Consider the following 16,488-nt stretch of genomic DNA (forward strand, 5'->3'; position numbering starts at 1 on the left):
TCGATGAGTGACTCCCAGCACACTGAGGATTTCTAACATACTGTGATCCTGTAATAAGTAAGTGTCTCAGTTATGTATTTTGTGCTTATGATAGCCCAAACTACACTTAGCCTCCAATCACATTACTTTTTTCTCAGCTAATGAGCAGGGACTGTGAGCAGGGAAATGACTGTGTGAGGGTCCCAGCACCTTGGTCCTCACTGCTGGGATTTCTGGGATTCTCTGTAGTCCAGGCCTGAGTAAGGAATTGAAGAAACAATCACACGGTGGGCTTGAAGAACCCCTGAGCCTATCGTGAGGGTCTCAGACCTGCATCCTTCTGCTTGGGACCCAGAATAGCAATGTTAAGCCCTAGGGATGAGCAGACCAGAGACCATGAGGTTTGGGAAGCATTCACTGAATGCCTGCAGAGGGACTGTGGCTGAGGTCAAGAGGCAGTGTGGACAAGGCCTCACCCAGTCTCAGGGGCCAGAGGTCTTGAGCCAGGAAAACCCCAACCCCCAGCACAGACTCAGTTGAGGCCGTTATACTGAAATAATGCCTTTATTTCCTAAAGTCCATGGAATAAGCTGTAGGCAGGTGGGTCCTCCTAGGAGGGCAGAGAACCCTGCTTGGTATGCAGCTCTGTGTTTTTCTCCTCACTGACTCCAAGAGGCTTGGGATTGGCCTGTGGGAGATCAAAGTCTGAGGTGGGAGTCTCCACACATCCCTGAGTCCACATCCTCCCTGGGGTCTCTGCTCCTTCCAACCCTGCAACTGCCGGCATCTGCACCTTTGCCAAAAGCCATCCTTTGTGGACTCTGCAGAACCCCTCCTTGCCCTCCCACCCCCAGCTACTTTCATGAGCTGTCTCTGCTCCCTACTCCAGGACTCACAGGTTCTCCTGGGCCAGACCCTTCCTCATGTGCGCTCTGGGCTTGAGCAGGGACCTGCAACCCAAGCTTTTCCATCTCCTCCTTCAGCCTGGACAGAAAGGGATGGGGAGGAAGGTGGGAAGGGGAAAAGGGAAGGATAAGAGGGTGTGAAGAGACCAGAGGCAGAGGCTGGGAGGGGAGCAGAGATTCCCTTAGCTGCCCTGCTGAGACCTGGGGAGGGGCTCACGCACCTCTGCTTCTTCTGCTGCAGCTGCTGGCATTTCTGCTGCAGCTGTTTATGGAGCTGGGTGGAAGCCTCCAGGAGGTCCTGGGCCTTCTTGTTCTCCTCCTCAAACAGATGCCTAGGGGTGGGCCGTCAGCACTGGCAGCTCCCTCCCTCTGCCCCAACCACCCCCCACCTTACACTGCAGCTGCTGCCTCCTGGCTTCGGAGAAAGAGCCCCTCCGTGATGGCTGAGCAGCCCTTGGCCCCAAACTGGGAGCACAGACGATGCTTCACATCCTCCAGCTTTGCCTCTACCAGCTTCTCTGTAGCAGGAAGGGAGAGATGAGCAGGGCAGGGCACCACAGGGCAGATCAGGGTCTCCCCATTCTCCATGCCTCACCTTCCTTGAGCAACTGCTCCTTGCTGCTGTCCAGGGCACCAATCTCCCGGGCCAACTGCTCTGGCCTCTGGTGGGATAGAAAGGAAACCCGTCTACATCTCCTGCCCTCCTTGCACACACCTCAGAGGAGCCTCCCTGGATCTAGTCCTTACTTAGCATGCCTCGCTTCCTGATACTCTGGCCATCAGTGCACATCAGACACGGTCCAGCCTTAGGGCGTTTGCACTGGCCATTCTCTCTCCCTGCAACTGTTTCAGCCCAGACACCTGCAATAGTGTGCTGGAGAGGCTCATGATGTGGTTAATGTTCAGAGATTTTGCAAGCTTTGAAATCAGCTTTGGTCAACTATTTATTACATGGGATTCTGTAAACGTAACAGATCAAGGCTGTTCTCTGCATAATCAGTTACCCGCCCAGTACTGTGGCTCCTCTCCCCTCTGTTCCAGCCCAACATTTCTATTTTCTTATTTGGTGCCTGGTATCTCCAGGTGGCAAACATTGGTTTGTTTGGTTCCTCACTGTGTGCTCTGTGCCTGTGATGGCCCCAAATACATCCATGGGGTCTCCTCGATGCATGACCCCTCCTTGGTTCATCAGAGTCCCTCCTGACCACTGAAGGGCCCTGGAGGGCAGCAGAGATGGAGACGGATGAGCAGGACCAGTGAAGAGGACAACATTGGGTGGTTAGTGAAAGTGGTAATGAGGGACTTGGACTGAGGTCAATTTTGATCTATAGCCACCAGGACTTGCTCAGAACCGGGTGTGGCAGATGAGAGGAAGGAGGCCCAAGGATGACCCTGAGTTTTGGGCCTGCTACTGCCAGGCAAGATATGACAGATGCGAAGAGTGGCTTTGAGTGACTCACGTTGAATTCCCAGAGGTCCTTGTGCTGGCCCATCAGATCCTCCAGCTGTTCCTCGAAATCCAACCTAGAGGCCAACCACACAAGATGTGGTGCTGTGGTTTGAGACAGCCCTCCCCAGCCTGGCCCAGGCTAGGGGGTCTTCACGCACAGATCTGGGTTGGGGTTCGGGTGCTGCCCATGCTCTTTGCTCCAATGGAAGCACCTTTGCCACCTTGACCCTCTAGCCTCAGCTCAGCCAGCTTTCTTCTATTCCCCATCTTTGATATCAACCCCACCTACAACCCATTCCACTCCCCACCAGGCCCTGGGCACTGGGCTTTACCTCAGTTGCCTCTGTTTCTTCTTCTCTTCCTCAATCTGGGAATTCAGGGCAGAAATGCGCTCCTTGCACTCCTGCAGCACGGTCTGCCTCCTGGAAAGAGGCAAGGCAGTGAATGATCAGTCATGTTCTTTGCATGTCTTCCCAGAAGGAGGCTGGGGTGGGGCTTTGGTCTCCTCCTCAGGTCTGTTCTAGCCTTCTAGATTGAGGTCCTTCTATAACTTCACCAGGTGGGACATGAACACATGCCTGATGGAAATATCCCTGAGAAGACTGGGACATCAACATGGCCATGGTCAAATGCACCAGCGCACACACACATTCTCATTTAAATTTCCCAAAAAGCGCCAATCTTGGTATGCCAGGTCTTGGGGCCTCTGATTACAAAAGGAGCTAAATAAGGACGAGGTGGAGAGATCGATGCACAAGTAGGATAATGGATGAAAGGAAAAAGGCTGGGTGGAGAGGTGGTCAGCTCGATGCCTAAACGAAGGGACAGGTGAGTGAACAGACAGCCAAGGAGCCTGTGGGGAGATTAAAGGCATAGAATAAAACCATCTTAAGGAACTGAATTGTTATGCTAGCAATTGGAGGAGTATCCTGGGGAATGAGAGAGTGCCCTTAACCCTGGGGCTACTGCTGGAGCCAGGGCGGGAAGGCACTCACTGGGTCTCTCCCTTTTACAGAGGAGAAGCTGAGAGCTGTGGACCTGACTGATCTCCCCCATTTTGGCAGAGAAAGCACTTACCTCTGTGCCTGACTCTCCTTCTCCTGGCAACGGAGCCGCAGGATCCTTAGGGTCTCTGCAGGGAGAGGAACCAAGGGTCCCATGAGAGCCCTTCAAGGCATAAGGTTTGGGCAGAGGTATTAGGGCCGGATCATGTGGGGTCTGGTGGACATGTGATGGGACTTTGTCATTTACTGTAAGTCTGGTTAGGGTCATAGGAGGGATGCATGTGGACTCAGGTTTCAATAGGCTTCGGCTGCTATGGAGAGTGGCCTTCTGCAAGGCGGCAGAGGCAAAAGCCTGCAAATGGAATAGCTGCAATTACCTTGCTTTTTGCTCAAGATTTCTTTCAGGCGTACTTTCTCTCCACTCACTGGAAAACACAGTAACACATTCAGACATCAGGGACCACCCACTACCCCCTCAGTGACTGTACTTGCCTACAGTCACATGGGTGGTTTGCCATAGCCCTATCCCCAACCCCCAATGTGGACCCTTCTGGGTGAGTCCCCTTCCAGCTTGTGCCCACACTCCCTGCAAGCACCCAAGGCCTTGAGGTTGATAAAGGGTGACTGTGAGGACCCTATGGAATGCCAGTGAATTTATACCAAGGGGAGAGAAAAATACATCACATGAATTGGAATGAGGGCTGTGAAGAAACACATCAAGCTGGATGGGGCACAGGACCAGGTGGGGGCAGGGTGCTGTCTTTAGACAGGTTGAGTGGATAAAGCCTTTCTGAGCAGGGAACATGTGAGCTGAGAGCTGAATGATGGGAAGCAGTAGGAGCTTGTATTATTTGGGGGGAATGGCCTAGCAAAAGCCCTGAGGTGGCAGTATGCTTGGAGGGTGTTTTGGGAACACTCCTACCCACAGAGTGGGAGAGGAGGAGACTGGTAGGACTTGAGGCCAGAGATGGGGCAGCAGCCCTTGGCCACATCAAGGATGCCTAGTGTCTGGAATATTAGGTTTAGGGAGGCATGACACTGTGGGGACCTCTGGGTGACACCAGACATATTTACGTGAGTCGAGTTCTTTGTGTAGGGCCTCCCAGACAGTCCGGGCCTCTCCCAGATCCTCACTGGCTTTCTTTTTTGCTGTGTCAAAGAGCAGAATAAATGTGTAAGTGCAGCCTCCAGCAGCACTATTCTTTGTATTTCAGTGGGGTTTCACATTTGTCTTTAAGCAAACCTAGAGGGTCTCAGATTTTACAGAGCAGGAAAGAAAGCTTCAAGAAACACAGCCTTCTTCTGGCAGCAGGGTCATGTTACTGGAAATGTGACTATTGCAGCTGCATTTAGAAGGCTCTTGGTTTAATTGCTGCCTTGAAATATCAGTACTGTTTTAACAAAGGGCACTGCAAACCATGGAACTGGTGCTAGGTGACAAGCCAAGGTCCTTGAGCTCACCTTGTTGAACCTCGTTAATCCGGTCAATCAGGACTTCAACCCTGGGCTCTAGGCTTCCCGCTGCAGGGAGGAAAGGAGGTTGAGTGGAGATGACAGGGCAGGCAGAGGTGGGTGGGTGGGGCCCTCCAGGGTAGGAGACACAAGGAACAGATAAACAAATACCAAGTCAGGTTCCATTAACTGCAGAAAGGGGAGTAGAATTTGCTTCTTCAGATATGGGCCTCCTGAGTGTCCAAAGTCAAGTAAGAGGGGCATCCCTGAAACTCCCTGGGGGTGTGGGTAGGAGGTAGTCAGTGCAAAAGTCTGCCCTGAAGTGGAAATATGGCTGTAAGGAGCCTGGTGAGCAAACAGAAAGTAGGAGAGGTAAGGTAGAAGGAAGGAAGGTGAAGGGGAACCTGGATTAAATGAGTGCAGCGGGTGCCAAATGGGTGGCTAGAAAGGGGGTTACTACTGGGTTTTGGGAAAATGTTTTGCCTTCTGTCCTATTCCCCTTTAATTTTGAATTATGGGGTCATTTTTTACATCAAAGAATTATGTTTTAAAAATAAGACAGCAAATGAGTAAATTTCCCAAGGTTGTGAACGTTAGGCCTAGAATTGAATCCACTTCTGCCTGACCCCAAACCTCAGTTAAACAGGAAACATGTGACCTTTCTGCAACTTTTTCACCATTTCCATCAAGTCTTCAATTTTCTGTGATGACTTGGCCTGTCCTGTGAAAACAAAAACAAGCATTTCAGAATCCTGTAGGAGAGGCCCAAGAAAGGATCTGACAACTTTGGGCTGGCACCGAGGTGGGCTGAGGGCAGGTCTCAGTGGTGCCCCTGCTCCTTGTTTTGAGGTAGACACTGCATGAGAGATGAAGCAGGCCCCTAATGGTCAGCTTTTCCTAAAGGATAAAAGGACACCACAGGTTTCCTTTTAATAAAAACTTAGAGCAAGGGAAGGAGTGCACACTCTCCCTGCTGATATTGTTCAGGCTGGGTCAAAGCTCCTGGTGTAATAATGAAAGCAAAAAAGGAGATGTATGAAAACTGGAAGCAAGGAGTCATAAATCACTGTAACTGGTGGATGGCATAATCAGCTAGAGTCCTAGAGAATCTCATAAAAAAAACCCAAAAGGCATAAAAGGAAAACTTAATAAGATACCTTGTTTAAACATATATAAAGACAAATAGCTTTTCTACATACAACCAATTGTACTCTGAAGCCTCCCAGTGAAATGTTTCATATTAACTTGTTTATAATCAATATAGGCATTTATCTTTAATCCCCAATGAATTAGATCTAAGCAATTATTTTTAATGGAACTAACATAACAAAGATAACCAGACATTATGGTCCACTTGATATAAAAATACAATATAGGACTTTTGTCCAAAAAAAATCACACTAATACTTATTAAGCCTCTTAGTATACATACAGAAAATAAAGGGATAGAGGAACATGTTAAGTGGCATATAGGGATGCACTTAGCAACACCCAGATTGGGAAACTTCACAGGAAAAATGGCCCAGTTTTCTTTAAAAAAGAAATTTCTGGGGAAAAGGGAGAAAGGAAACACATAATAAAAGGTATTAAAGATCATGTCAACCACTCTCAATAAATGCACTGTACCTGGGTCTTGATTAAAACAAACTTTAAAAAAATAATGACACAATCAGAAAAATTTGAGTATTGAAGAGATAACTTGAAGAAACAAAGGAAGTGTTATAGCTATTATTCACATGTAACAATGCTTTGTGGCTAATTTTCTGCAGAGTTATCTTCTGGATATACGTTACAGATATACATGGATGTATTTATGGATGATATGCTATGATGCCCAGGATGCTTCAAAATGAAAGAACAGAGTGGGTAGGGAGTGGGTGAGGACAGAAAGGAAACAAGATTAGCTAAAAGCTGGTACTTGTTAAAGCTGAAAGATGGGTTCATGGGGTATGACTTGTTCTTGACTTTTATGTAAGCTTACATTTTTCCATAATAAAATTTTAAAAAAAGCAACCACACAATTAATATAGAGAAGGTGAAAAATCCTTTTTACAAAAGAGTAAAGAAAGGGAGAGTACAGTTAACCAAATTACACAAATGGCCAACAAATATTTGAAAAGATGTACAACCTCACTTATAATTAAAGATGTGAAAATAACATATTGTACCTAGCCGGATGGTAAAGATTAGTGACTCTGATAATGCCCACTGTAAGGATGTGGTAAAATAGGCACATATATACACTGACAGACTATGGAAACTGAAGCAAACTTTTGGAGGGTAGTTTGGCTACATCAATATTTTGAAGATATAATTTCAGTTTTAGGAATTTATCCATTATATACACTTGGTTAAATATGCAAAAGGCATACAAAATGACATTGAATCTATTTGTTATGTCAGTGGTGCCTGTTAGTAGAGACCTTATGATTCATCACCACAACAGAATACTGTGCAGCCATTGAAAAGGAGGTAGGTTGATACGTATTAACATGAGAAGTTACTAGATAGATTAAAAGGAAAAAAGTGCAAAAAGGTGGTGTAAAACAGAATCCCATATGGTTGTGAAAGGAGATGAAAAATACACTGTCTGCAAATGTACGTGTCCCATGTCTAGGCCATTTCTGACTGGACTTGCACACAAAGAAGTTCAACAGGAGTTATCTTTGGAGGGTAGGGCATGGAACGACAGAGAAGAGGATGTTTACTTCTCACCACACACACTTCTGCATACGGTTATATTTTTAAAAGTTAGTAAATTTCCTTGAGTGACCACAAAATTATTTTACAGTTGTTTGGGCAACCATTTTTCTGGGTATTACTGTTAATAGACTGGGGAGTGAGCTGGCCTGTTTCTGTTCTTTACTGCATGCCTAGTGCTTTTCCTAAGTAAGACACAGAGTGGGAAAGCAGTAAATATCTGCTGAATGAGCCAACAGTTATTAATAAAACATCCAGGGTACAAAACAGCCTGTGCAGTATGAGCCCCCTCCTTTTTACTTAAAATAATTTCAAATTTACCTAGAAGTTACAGAAAAAAACACACAGCTCCTATATGCACTTCTTCCTGATATCCCATTTGCTAACATTTCTGGACTTTGGGAATGCATTGCAGAATGCTTCATTGCCCCATAATACCCCAGTGTGAAGTTCTCAAGTGTAAGAACACTCTCCTGTGTAGTAACAATTAAAATGGAGAGATTAACAGTCATATGTCAGCATCTGATCCTCAAATGGCATTTAAAAAATCCCTCCTCCTGTTACATTTTAAAGCTCCAGCAAGTAGCAAATATACCTAGTAGAAAAAAACAAACCATAACATTAAAAAAATTCCTTCACCTCTGCATTCCCCTCAAATCTAAACTCCTTTCCCTAAGCTCTTATTAGGAAAACAGCCTCCAGACATCTTTCTGTGCCACCTATACAGTGCTATAATTACAATTTTTCCACCTTACTTTCCTCCCATAAAAACATCTCTTTTGAAGATCATGCTGTATCAGGATAAATATATCTAGTAATTTAAAAGTTGATTTAGTCAACCTGAGTTTTTATCACATTTTATCCACTGTACAGTTATTTCCCAGTGTGCATGGGTACACCTAGATTTAGCCATATACTCCTCATGATGTTCTACAACTGTCTAGGCCCTAGCAACTAATCTGTCTATACATCTACGTGTTTTGTGTGATCCCCCAGTAAGGTGACTGAAAAAGGAAAAAAGAAATCTAAATTCTAAAAATCTTGTCAGATGAGCTCTTGCAAAGCCTTTACTCACTAGCCTTCCTATCAACTCAGTATGGGAAGGCCTGTGTCTCCACAGTGTGACTAATACTACAGGGCACTCTGCCCCATTTTTTTAAAACAAGCTGAGACTGAAAATGGAAGCTTATTTATCCTTTAAATTTATTCCACTGTTGGTTGCTCCAGAGGGAATGTCTGTGTACCCCCTAGTTTCGTATGTTGAAATCCTACTATCTGACGGCATCACACTAGGAGGTGGGGCCTTTGGGAGGTGATTAGGTCAAGAGGGTGGAGCCTCACGAATGGGATTAGGGCCGTTAAAAGAGACCTCAGAGAGCTCCCTTGCTCCTTCTGCCATGTGAAGACAGCGAGAGGACCGTCATGTGGGAACCAGGGAGCTAGTCCTCCCCAAAACCTGAATCTGCTGGTGCTTCTGACTTGGGCTTTCAGCCTCCAGAACCGTGAGAGAGAAAACTCTGTAGTTCATGAACCACCCGGCTGTGCTCTTGTTGTTACAGTGGCCCAAACTAAGATACTGGGTGAAGCTGATTGAACCTTCACCTACATATGCTGCCTTATATGAGGAAATGGAACCAGTGTCACGAAAAGGCCTCTTTAGCACAGCGGGGGGACGGGTGCCTTATCAAGGGGACGTATACACCCCTGTCCTGGGTCACTCTGTCCTTGGCTTAGCGCTGTCTCCAGGGGCCATACCCTGCTCCAAACAAGCGCTCTTGCTGCACCTATTTCTTCAGTCAACCCTTTATTTTGTAAAAACAGTGTGGCACACCTCCTGTGTACCAAGTCTACACTGTAGGCAGGTCTGAAGAGAATCACAGACATGTGCTCATGACAGTTTTGAGGAGGGTGACAGACGGCCAACGGGAGCCGAGTCAATGGGGGGACGGGTGCGGTGCCGCACTTCTTCCACTTTTGTGCGAGTCCAAGCATTCCCTTAAAATACCCAGGGGCACATTCTAATGGTGGATTTGGCTGAAAGGGAGGGATTTTTTTCAGTTAATTTTTTTTACTAAGGTATTATTGATATACACTCTTATGAAGGTTTCCCATGAAAAAACAATGTGGTTACTACCTTCACCCATTATTATCGTGTCCCCCCATGCCCCACTGCAGTCACTGCCCATCAGTATAGTAAGAGGCCACAGAGTCACTATTTGCGGCTGAAGGGGAGTTTTATATTTTTCTTCTCCATGCTGGGCTGTAATTTTCGAACTTGTAAAACTGAAACGAGCGGCCGTGTACACTCTTCCCCGGCGTGGTGGGAGCCGCAGCAGGTCAGTGTCAGGAAAGGAACAAATGGAATGCCGTGGGGATCCTCGGTCTGTACCCCCACGGCAATCACTACTGCGGGGCAACAGGGAAACGGAGCCCTGCACTGGCTGCGAGGCGGGCGTGAGGGCTGTGTTCGCTGCCTCAGGAGGGCTGGGCCCAGGGGAACGCTCCTTGCTGGAAGAACGCCTGTGGAGACTCTCGGGGCCCAGCCGCAAGGCCGCCCTGACCGCCTGAAGCTGCTCCGACTTTAAGAGGCCACCCGCGCTCGCTCCCAGCCCCACTCCATTCTGGCTCCCGACCGCGGTCCTCGCCGGTCCCCCAGCACTACCTCCGGCCTTCCCAGCGGCGTCCAGGGCTCCAGCGGGCTCCGCGCTTGAGGGTACCGGCCACCCCGCCATCTCCTCCTGGGGCGCGCGCACCTCCGGCGTTGGGCGTCTCCGCTGGGATTGGCTTAAATCCGCGCCGGGGGCGGGGTGGCTACAAAACACGCCTGCGCAGTGTGCTCCGAGACGTATTCCTTCCACTGTGGGGAGCCCTGGTAACGGCTCTGGGCAAGCACTAGCGCGCATGCTTAAAGCCCTCAGCTCTGAATCCAGGCTAGATAAGGGGAGGGCTACGTGTGGCCTCCCAGGTTTGCCATTGGCCAGTTGAGGAGTCCGTGATGCGCGCATGTGTAGAGGCCTCCCAAATGACCGCCCACTTTTTGCTGCTAAGAGTAGTTCTGAGTACAACAGTGCGGCGGCGCAGTGAGGAACCCAGTCTGGCTCCCGGCTCTGCAGTTGGTCCTGACCGCAGTGGGGAGGTGTCTGGTTCATCGACAACTCCGCTTAGGCATTCTGGAGCGATGCCAAGTGTGTTGGCCCCACCTGACTAATCATATCAGCTCTTTTCAGCTGTACGCTGAGGAGAGGACCGGGGAAAGCAAGGTCCTTGCTCCTCCCAGCTTGATCCCTAGGCTGGCCCCGCCTCCCAGTTGACACGTCCCTGCTGGAGGCGTGGCCCGAGGGGATGGGTGGTGTCTGGGTCTGCAGGACAGGCAGGGGGCGCCCTGGCATTACTCAGGCAGTCTGGGTGGGCCATGGGGCAGTCGGCTCCTGCAGCAGGTAGTGGACAAGGGTGCCCTGCCCAAGGTTGCACACTTTGTCACTGGCGGCCGAGGAACGTGGTCACCAGCCCCTCCAAGGGCGATGCGACCATCCGTCAAGGGCAGGGCTACAGGGCTGGGAAGGTCTGATGCAACTGGGTGAAGGTGGCATAGGTCAAAGTTCCTGACCTCAGCCTGTGAAGCTGGTGGTTCACTGTGTACAAAGCTAGTTCTTGTATGCTGACATCCCGTCACGATGATGATAACCAACTGTAAATCTGGGGAAAGGAAATCCCGGGGCAAAATACCTCTAAAACCAAAATCAGTCAATGGGAAAAATAAAGTTTAAAACCCGTTTATTGCTTACAAACTGCAGTCCGGGGCCATCTTTCTTTCCTGCTCCTGCAGAAAGAAAACCAGCTCTCCCCCTCACTTCTCAGGTGCTGATAAGACCTAGTTGCCCAGGTAATTACCCGTTGATATGGAGATGAACTTTTCCCCACCCCTGAGGAATGCCTCTTGATATACGGATGCACTAAAGCCAGGGGAGATACTCTGGATATACTACAATTTTACCCACACCAGCCTAAGGGGCAATTTTGATCACCACATATGCATAGCCCCGCACTAAGAGCTAACTCCAGTGTTTCTCACTCATAGCATGGAAATATTAAAAATAGGAACTAACAATTAGTGTTTCCTGTGCAACAGTTACTAGTCTTGTCATGGTATGGGTTTCTTTCCTTGAATCATTTCCCCAGCCTGACAATGCCCAACCCGACTGGACTCCCCTCACTCTGCTCTAGTCACCAGCCTCCTTCCTTAAAACAAATAGGCTCAAGCCCATCTCAAGCCTTCAAAAGGCTGTTCCCTCTTCCAAGTGTACCCTTCCAAAGGACCAAAGCTTGAATTTTCGCCTCAAGGCTTCTACAAATCCATGCATCCTATGATATGGATAAGGTTATGAAAAAAGTCACAGAATCAATGTTAGGATTAAAGGTCAAGGTAACCGTCAGGAATAGGGGCAGGGAAAGGGTCAAGCCATCACCTTCAAAATCATCTTCAGCTGAAAACGAAGGAAGTTGTGTCCGGGAGCCAGTTAATGGAGGTTTTCAGACAAAGCACAGTAAACAAGGTCATGGTGGTCGTGCAGATTGAAGTCCAGGCTTCTCCCATTGATAAAAGTTTCTAAAGACTCAGTCATCCTATCCCCTCCATCCCCCCTCACCCCACCCCGCACAAAGAAGGACACACCTTTACAGATGGAGATTTCCGTAATAATGTAGATTTCCTTCACAAAGGGCAACTTCTACTACTTTTTTAAAGAGATTCTCCTGTGTCTTCTATTTTAAAAAGTTAGCCAACCCTAAATAATTCTTACACCAAAGATGCATATTTTGGGGTGGCATATTCTGCTCCCCTTCACTTCAATGTACCAAAGTTTGCTTATGCATTCATCTACTGAAGAACATTCTGAATTCTCTAAGTTTTTAGCCATTATGAATAGAGCTGCTGTGCATAATTGCATGCTGGATTTTGCTGGGACATAGTTTTTCAAAACAGTTGTCCAAATATTGGAGATGTGATTGTTGAATCCTTACGTGAGACTTGTTTTGAAAGAAACTGCCAAACTCTTCTTTCAAAGGGGCTGTATGTGCATTCCAGTAGAAATGAAGGAGTGTTCCTGGTGTTCCTCACCCACTTGCTGTTGGGGTACTAAGGTCTGGACTTGGGGCAAACCACTGGTGAGAAGCAGTTCAGCATCTTCTATGCTCGCCTCTTCCCAGCCTCCATGCCCAGTGACTGACCTGAGAGGCTCAGCTTTGGGAGTTCTACAGTCCCAAACAGTTCTGGTTAGGAAGTAAGATTCCTAACCAGGGAGTTAGGAGATAAGATTCCTAACATATTTTTGGTAATTAGGCAACAACTGACCCTAGCTTAAGGCAGGGCGAGCTGTCCTAAATGGTAAGTCTCCAATGCTTGAGGGTAACCACTATTTTGGAGAAAAACAAGATCAATCAATTCCTTGTGTTGTTTATCTTGCAGAATATCTAGAGGACTGACTGTGAATGGTGAAATAACACCTCTCACCAAAGAGAGACATCGTGAGGTCACATGTCAAGCCTACTCTGCCCCCCTCTGCCCTTTGCCCCATTTCTGAAAGCCTTAAAAGACAGAATCCTAAGCCCTTGAGTGTGCCTCCTCTCCTGGGTTTCCTGCACTCCCCTTTCTTTGTGTACTTTTTGCCTTAAATAAAGCCCTCTCGCTACTCAACTTACTGTTTGGTCTCTGTGCTCCTCCAGTGGTAAGTATCTTTGTTACTTTGCTATTTCCTTCTATTTTATAGACTTAAGCACAAGTCTTGACTCTGTTCTACTTCAGACAAGTATGGAGGGGCTACTGAGAGCTCTGATTTGGGCTTGCAAGTCCCCCTCAGGTGGGTGACACAGACAGGACTGCAGCTGTATGATCATGCTCTTTAGTAGCCTGCCCCCAAATTTCCTTTCTTTGTTTTGGGAAGTACTAAGAAAACGATCTCACTCCATCTAGTGTTCTGTGGCTTCCCCAAGTCCTGGGGTGATAGGAGCTTAGTTCCCATGCTGTGCAGATTCAAGCAGACACAGTACCAGGTGACCCTGGCTTTAGGAGTTGGCAAGGGATCTACCCCATGCCAAGAAGGAGTTCAATGAGCTTCCATTCCCTACCTCTGTTCTCCCTTGCTCTCCCCTGTCTGCAAAGCTGCTGCCATCCACTACTACTCCCACCTTAAGGAATTCCTTTCTTAACAACACTCATCTGACCTGTTAGAGCATTACTTATTGTTCAGAGTCAAGAACCCTTCCCCGTCCTTCCCTGTCCAGGTTGATGTTTCATCTAGTGCTCAGGGAGCGATCTCCCAAGACCCAGCTGCCCAGCAACACTATGTTGTAATTCCCCAATGACAGGTGATGTTGAGCATATTTTTAATGCTTATTTGCTGTCTGTTTATCTTTTTTGGTGAGGTGTCTGTTCATATATTTACCCATTTTTAATGGGGATTTTTGTTTTAGATTTCTTTGTTATATTTTGAATACAAATCCTTTAGTTTTATGTTTTGCAAATATTTTGTCCTAGTTTGTGGCTTGTGTTTTGGTTCTCTGAACAAGACCTTTCACAGAGCAGAACATTTAAATTTTATAAAGTTCACGTTATTAACTATTGTTTTTTTGCGTATAGGCTTTTGGTGTTGGATGTTACGACGTCACTATACCCAAGGTCATGAATATTTTCGTCTTGATTTCCTTGTAGAATTCGGCTCCAGCTTTTTGGATTTCCAGTTTCATCATTCAGTTAGATCGCCAGGAGGGGGCGCCGCCTCCTAAACTGTGAGCACGCATCCTGCATTCACCGTGAAGGCCCCCAGGGGGCGCCAGTGTGCACCTTGCTGACCCAGGGAGCCCCTGAGCATTCAGTCCGCAGACTGGGCGACACGCCCACCTGACAGGAGCCCTGGTCTCCTCAGCGCCCATGGGGCAGGTGCCGCGGAGGGAGAAGCTGAGACCTGAAGAGAAGCTTCCTGCATGCCAACAGCTGCTGCTCATCTTCAGAGGATGAGAAGGGTGGAGAATTGCGTCTTCTGTGAGTCTGGGCATGGGGTGAGGCCGGTGAGTTAGGGGCTCAGGGTGAGCCTGGGGCTCAGGGTGAAGCGGGATGAGTTTGGGGTGCAGGGTGAGGTGGGGTGAGTGGTTAGGGGCACAGGGTGAAGCAGGGTCAGTCTGGGGCGTGGAGTGAGGCGCGTGCCTTGTGGGGGGCATGGACTGCGCCCCAGCGCCGTCCCGAGGAGTCTCTGCGCCTTGCACCCCGGGCCCCGTGCCGTAGATCAATCAGCTGCACTTGCTGGGTTGACGCCAGACTCTGGGCTTCTGGATATGCGTGAATAAGTCTCTGAAATGGGATTGGAATTGAGGGAACTTTGTTTCTGAGAAGGAGTTTGCAAAACAGACAGCACAGCCTTGGGCTGAGATCCAGGAATAAAGAGGCTGTTTTTACTGAAAAAGTCCCGAGCTTAACAATAAGGTTTAGGTTTATGAGTAAGGATTGGATGTTAAGTGTAGGGGTTAGGGTTGGGGTTGTTAGGCTTAGGAGTGATGGTCAGTGTTTTGAGTTAAGGCTTGGGGTTAGGGTATGGGTTAGGGTATGGATAAAGGTTAGGGTTAGATTTAACTGAAGTGTGAGGATATGGTTACATTTAGATTTAGGTTTAGGGTTAGGATAGGTTAGGCTTACATTTAGGAGTGGGTAAATGTGAGGGTGAGGGGTTATGGGTAGGATTTGGGTTAATGTGAGGTGTAGGGCGAGGATATGGTTACAGTTAGAGATAGGTTTAGGGTTTAGGGTAAAGGTTAGCATTACAGTTAGGTTTAGAGTTACAGTTATGTGTGAGTGAGGGTGAAGCTGAGGGTTCAGGGTTAGGCATAGGGTAAAGGTTTATGTTTAGGCTCTAGGTTAGCATTAGGTATAGGGTGAGGTTAGGATTTTGGTTGGAGTTAGGTTTAGGGTTCAGTGTTAGGGGTAGGGGTATGTTTAGGTTTAAGATCACCATAAGTTGTGAGTGAAGGTGAGGGTAAGGGTTAGGAGCCAGGATTAGGGCTATGCTTATGGTTAAGTGTAGGGTGAGGATATAGTCACGACTAGAGTTAATGGGAAGGCTTAACTGTAAATTTAGGTTTAGGGTTATAGTTATGTGTGGGCAAAGCTGAGGGTGAGAGGGTAGGGATAGGGGTAAGGGTAGTTTAGTTGTAGGGTGCAGGTATAGTTATGCTTAGAGGTAGGTTTGGGTTTAGGCTTATGGTTATGGTTATAGTGAGGTTGAGCGTGAGGGTAAGAGTTGGAAAAACTGCAACTGCTAATGCCAAAGCAGCTCAATTCACTGGGCTTCTAGTCCAATCCTGTAGGAACAAACATTCATTCAACAAGAAACATTTCCTTTCTGTGCATACCAGTGTCCCACGAGGAAATCATGTGCATAAAGTTGGGACTAACAAGAGAGCATGCACCTAAAGAGCACCTCTAAGGAACCAAATGATGAATCTGCTGCAGTCCTTGAGGATATGCAACCGGGGCTTGAAAAGAACATGGTTGTTTCTTTAGGTTCCTAGCATCCAGGTCAGGGTGAGAGTCCACAGTTAGGATTCAGGGTTAGGGTTCGTATTCAAGTTCAAGGATTCAGGTTGGGGTTCAGGAGTTTGGGCTCAGGGCTAGGGTTGGAGTTGGGATTCAGGTGTAAAGGCCTAGTTTTGGGTTCAGGGGTTAGGGTTCAGGTTCAGGGCTTTGGGGTTTCAGGTCCAGGGATTCGGGTTCATGGCCCAGGTTACAGGTATGGATTAGGGGTACAGTTACGGTTAGGTTTAGAGTGTAGTTATGGTTTTGCTTTGGTTTGGTGAGCCATTGAGGTGAGGGTGAGGTTGAGGGCCTATGATTAGGATTAGTCTTAGGTTTAGGGTTTGGTGTAGGATGAGGATATGGTTATGGTGAGAGTTAGAGATAGGGTTAATGTTAGGGTTAGGGCTAAGTTTAGGTTTAGGGTTATGGTTATGTGTA

At 47.7% G+C, this 16,488-nt stretch overlaps 1 protein-coding gene across 1 annotated transcript; it reads right to left on the reverse strand.

The window, feature by feature from the left end:
• Window positions 1-335: 335 nt before the first annotated feature.
• On the reverse strand, window positions 336-12,948 carry SYCE1 (synaptonemal complex central element protein 1). Its single transcript, XM_036929644.2, has 13 exons — window positions 10,153-12,948; window positions 5,449-5,511; window positions 4,800-4,859; window positions 4,413-4,487; window positions 3,716-3,763; window positions 3,412-3,466; window positions 2,667-2,756; window positions 2,345-2,408; window positions 1,480-1,546; window positions 1,279-1,402; window positions 1,106-1,216; window positions 876-963; window positions 336-667 (listed from the first exon to the last, which is right to left on the reverse strand). Exons 1-13 carry the CDS (start codon window positions 10,637-10,639, stop codon window positions 590-592), a joined length of 1,410 nt encoding a protein of 469 aa, XP_036785539.2. The 5' UTR covers window positions 10,640-12,948; the 3' UTR covers window positions 336-589.
• Window positions 12,949-16,488: the final 3,540 nt, after the last annotated feature.

The sequence above is a fragment of the Manis pentadactyla genome, chromosome 8, assembly GCF_030020395.1.
Source record: "Manis pentadactyla isolate mManPen7 chromosome 8, mManPen7.hap1, whole genome shotgun sequence".
Taxonomy (NCBI): Eukaryota; Metazoa; Chordata; class Mammalia; order Pholidota; family Manidae; genus Manis; species Manis pentadactyla.

Coding starts and splice junctions, on each gene's coding strand:
- SYCE1 (XM_036929644.2), bottom strand. CDS start 10,639: ATGAACCAGACACCTCCCCACTGCGGTCAGGACCAACTGCAGAGCCGG. Junction 3,764..4,412: donor ACACAAAGAACTCGACTCAC/GTAAATATGTCT, acceptor TGTGTTTTCCAG/TGAGTGGAGAGAAAGTACGC. Junction 668..875: donor GGTCTGGCCCAGGAGAACCT/GTGAGTCCTGGA, acceptor GATCTCCCACAG/GCCAATCCCAAGCCTCTTGG.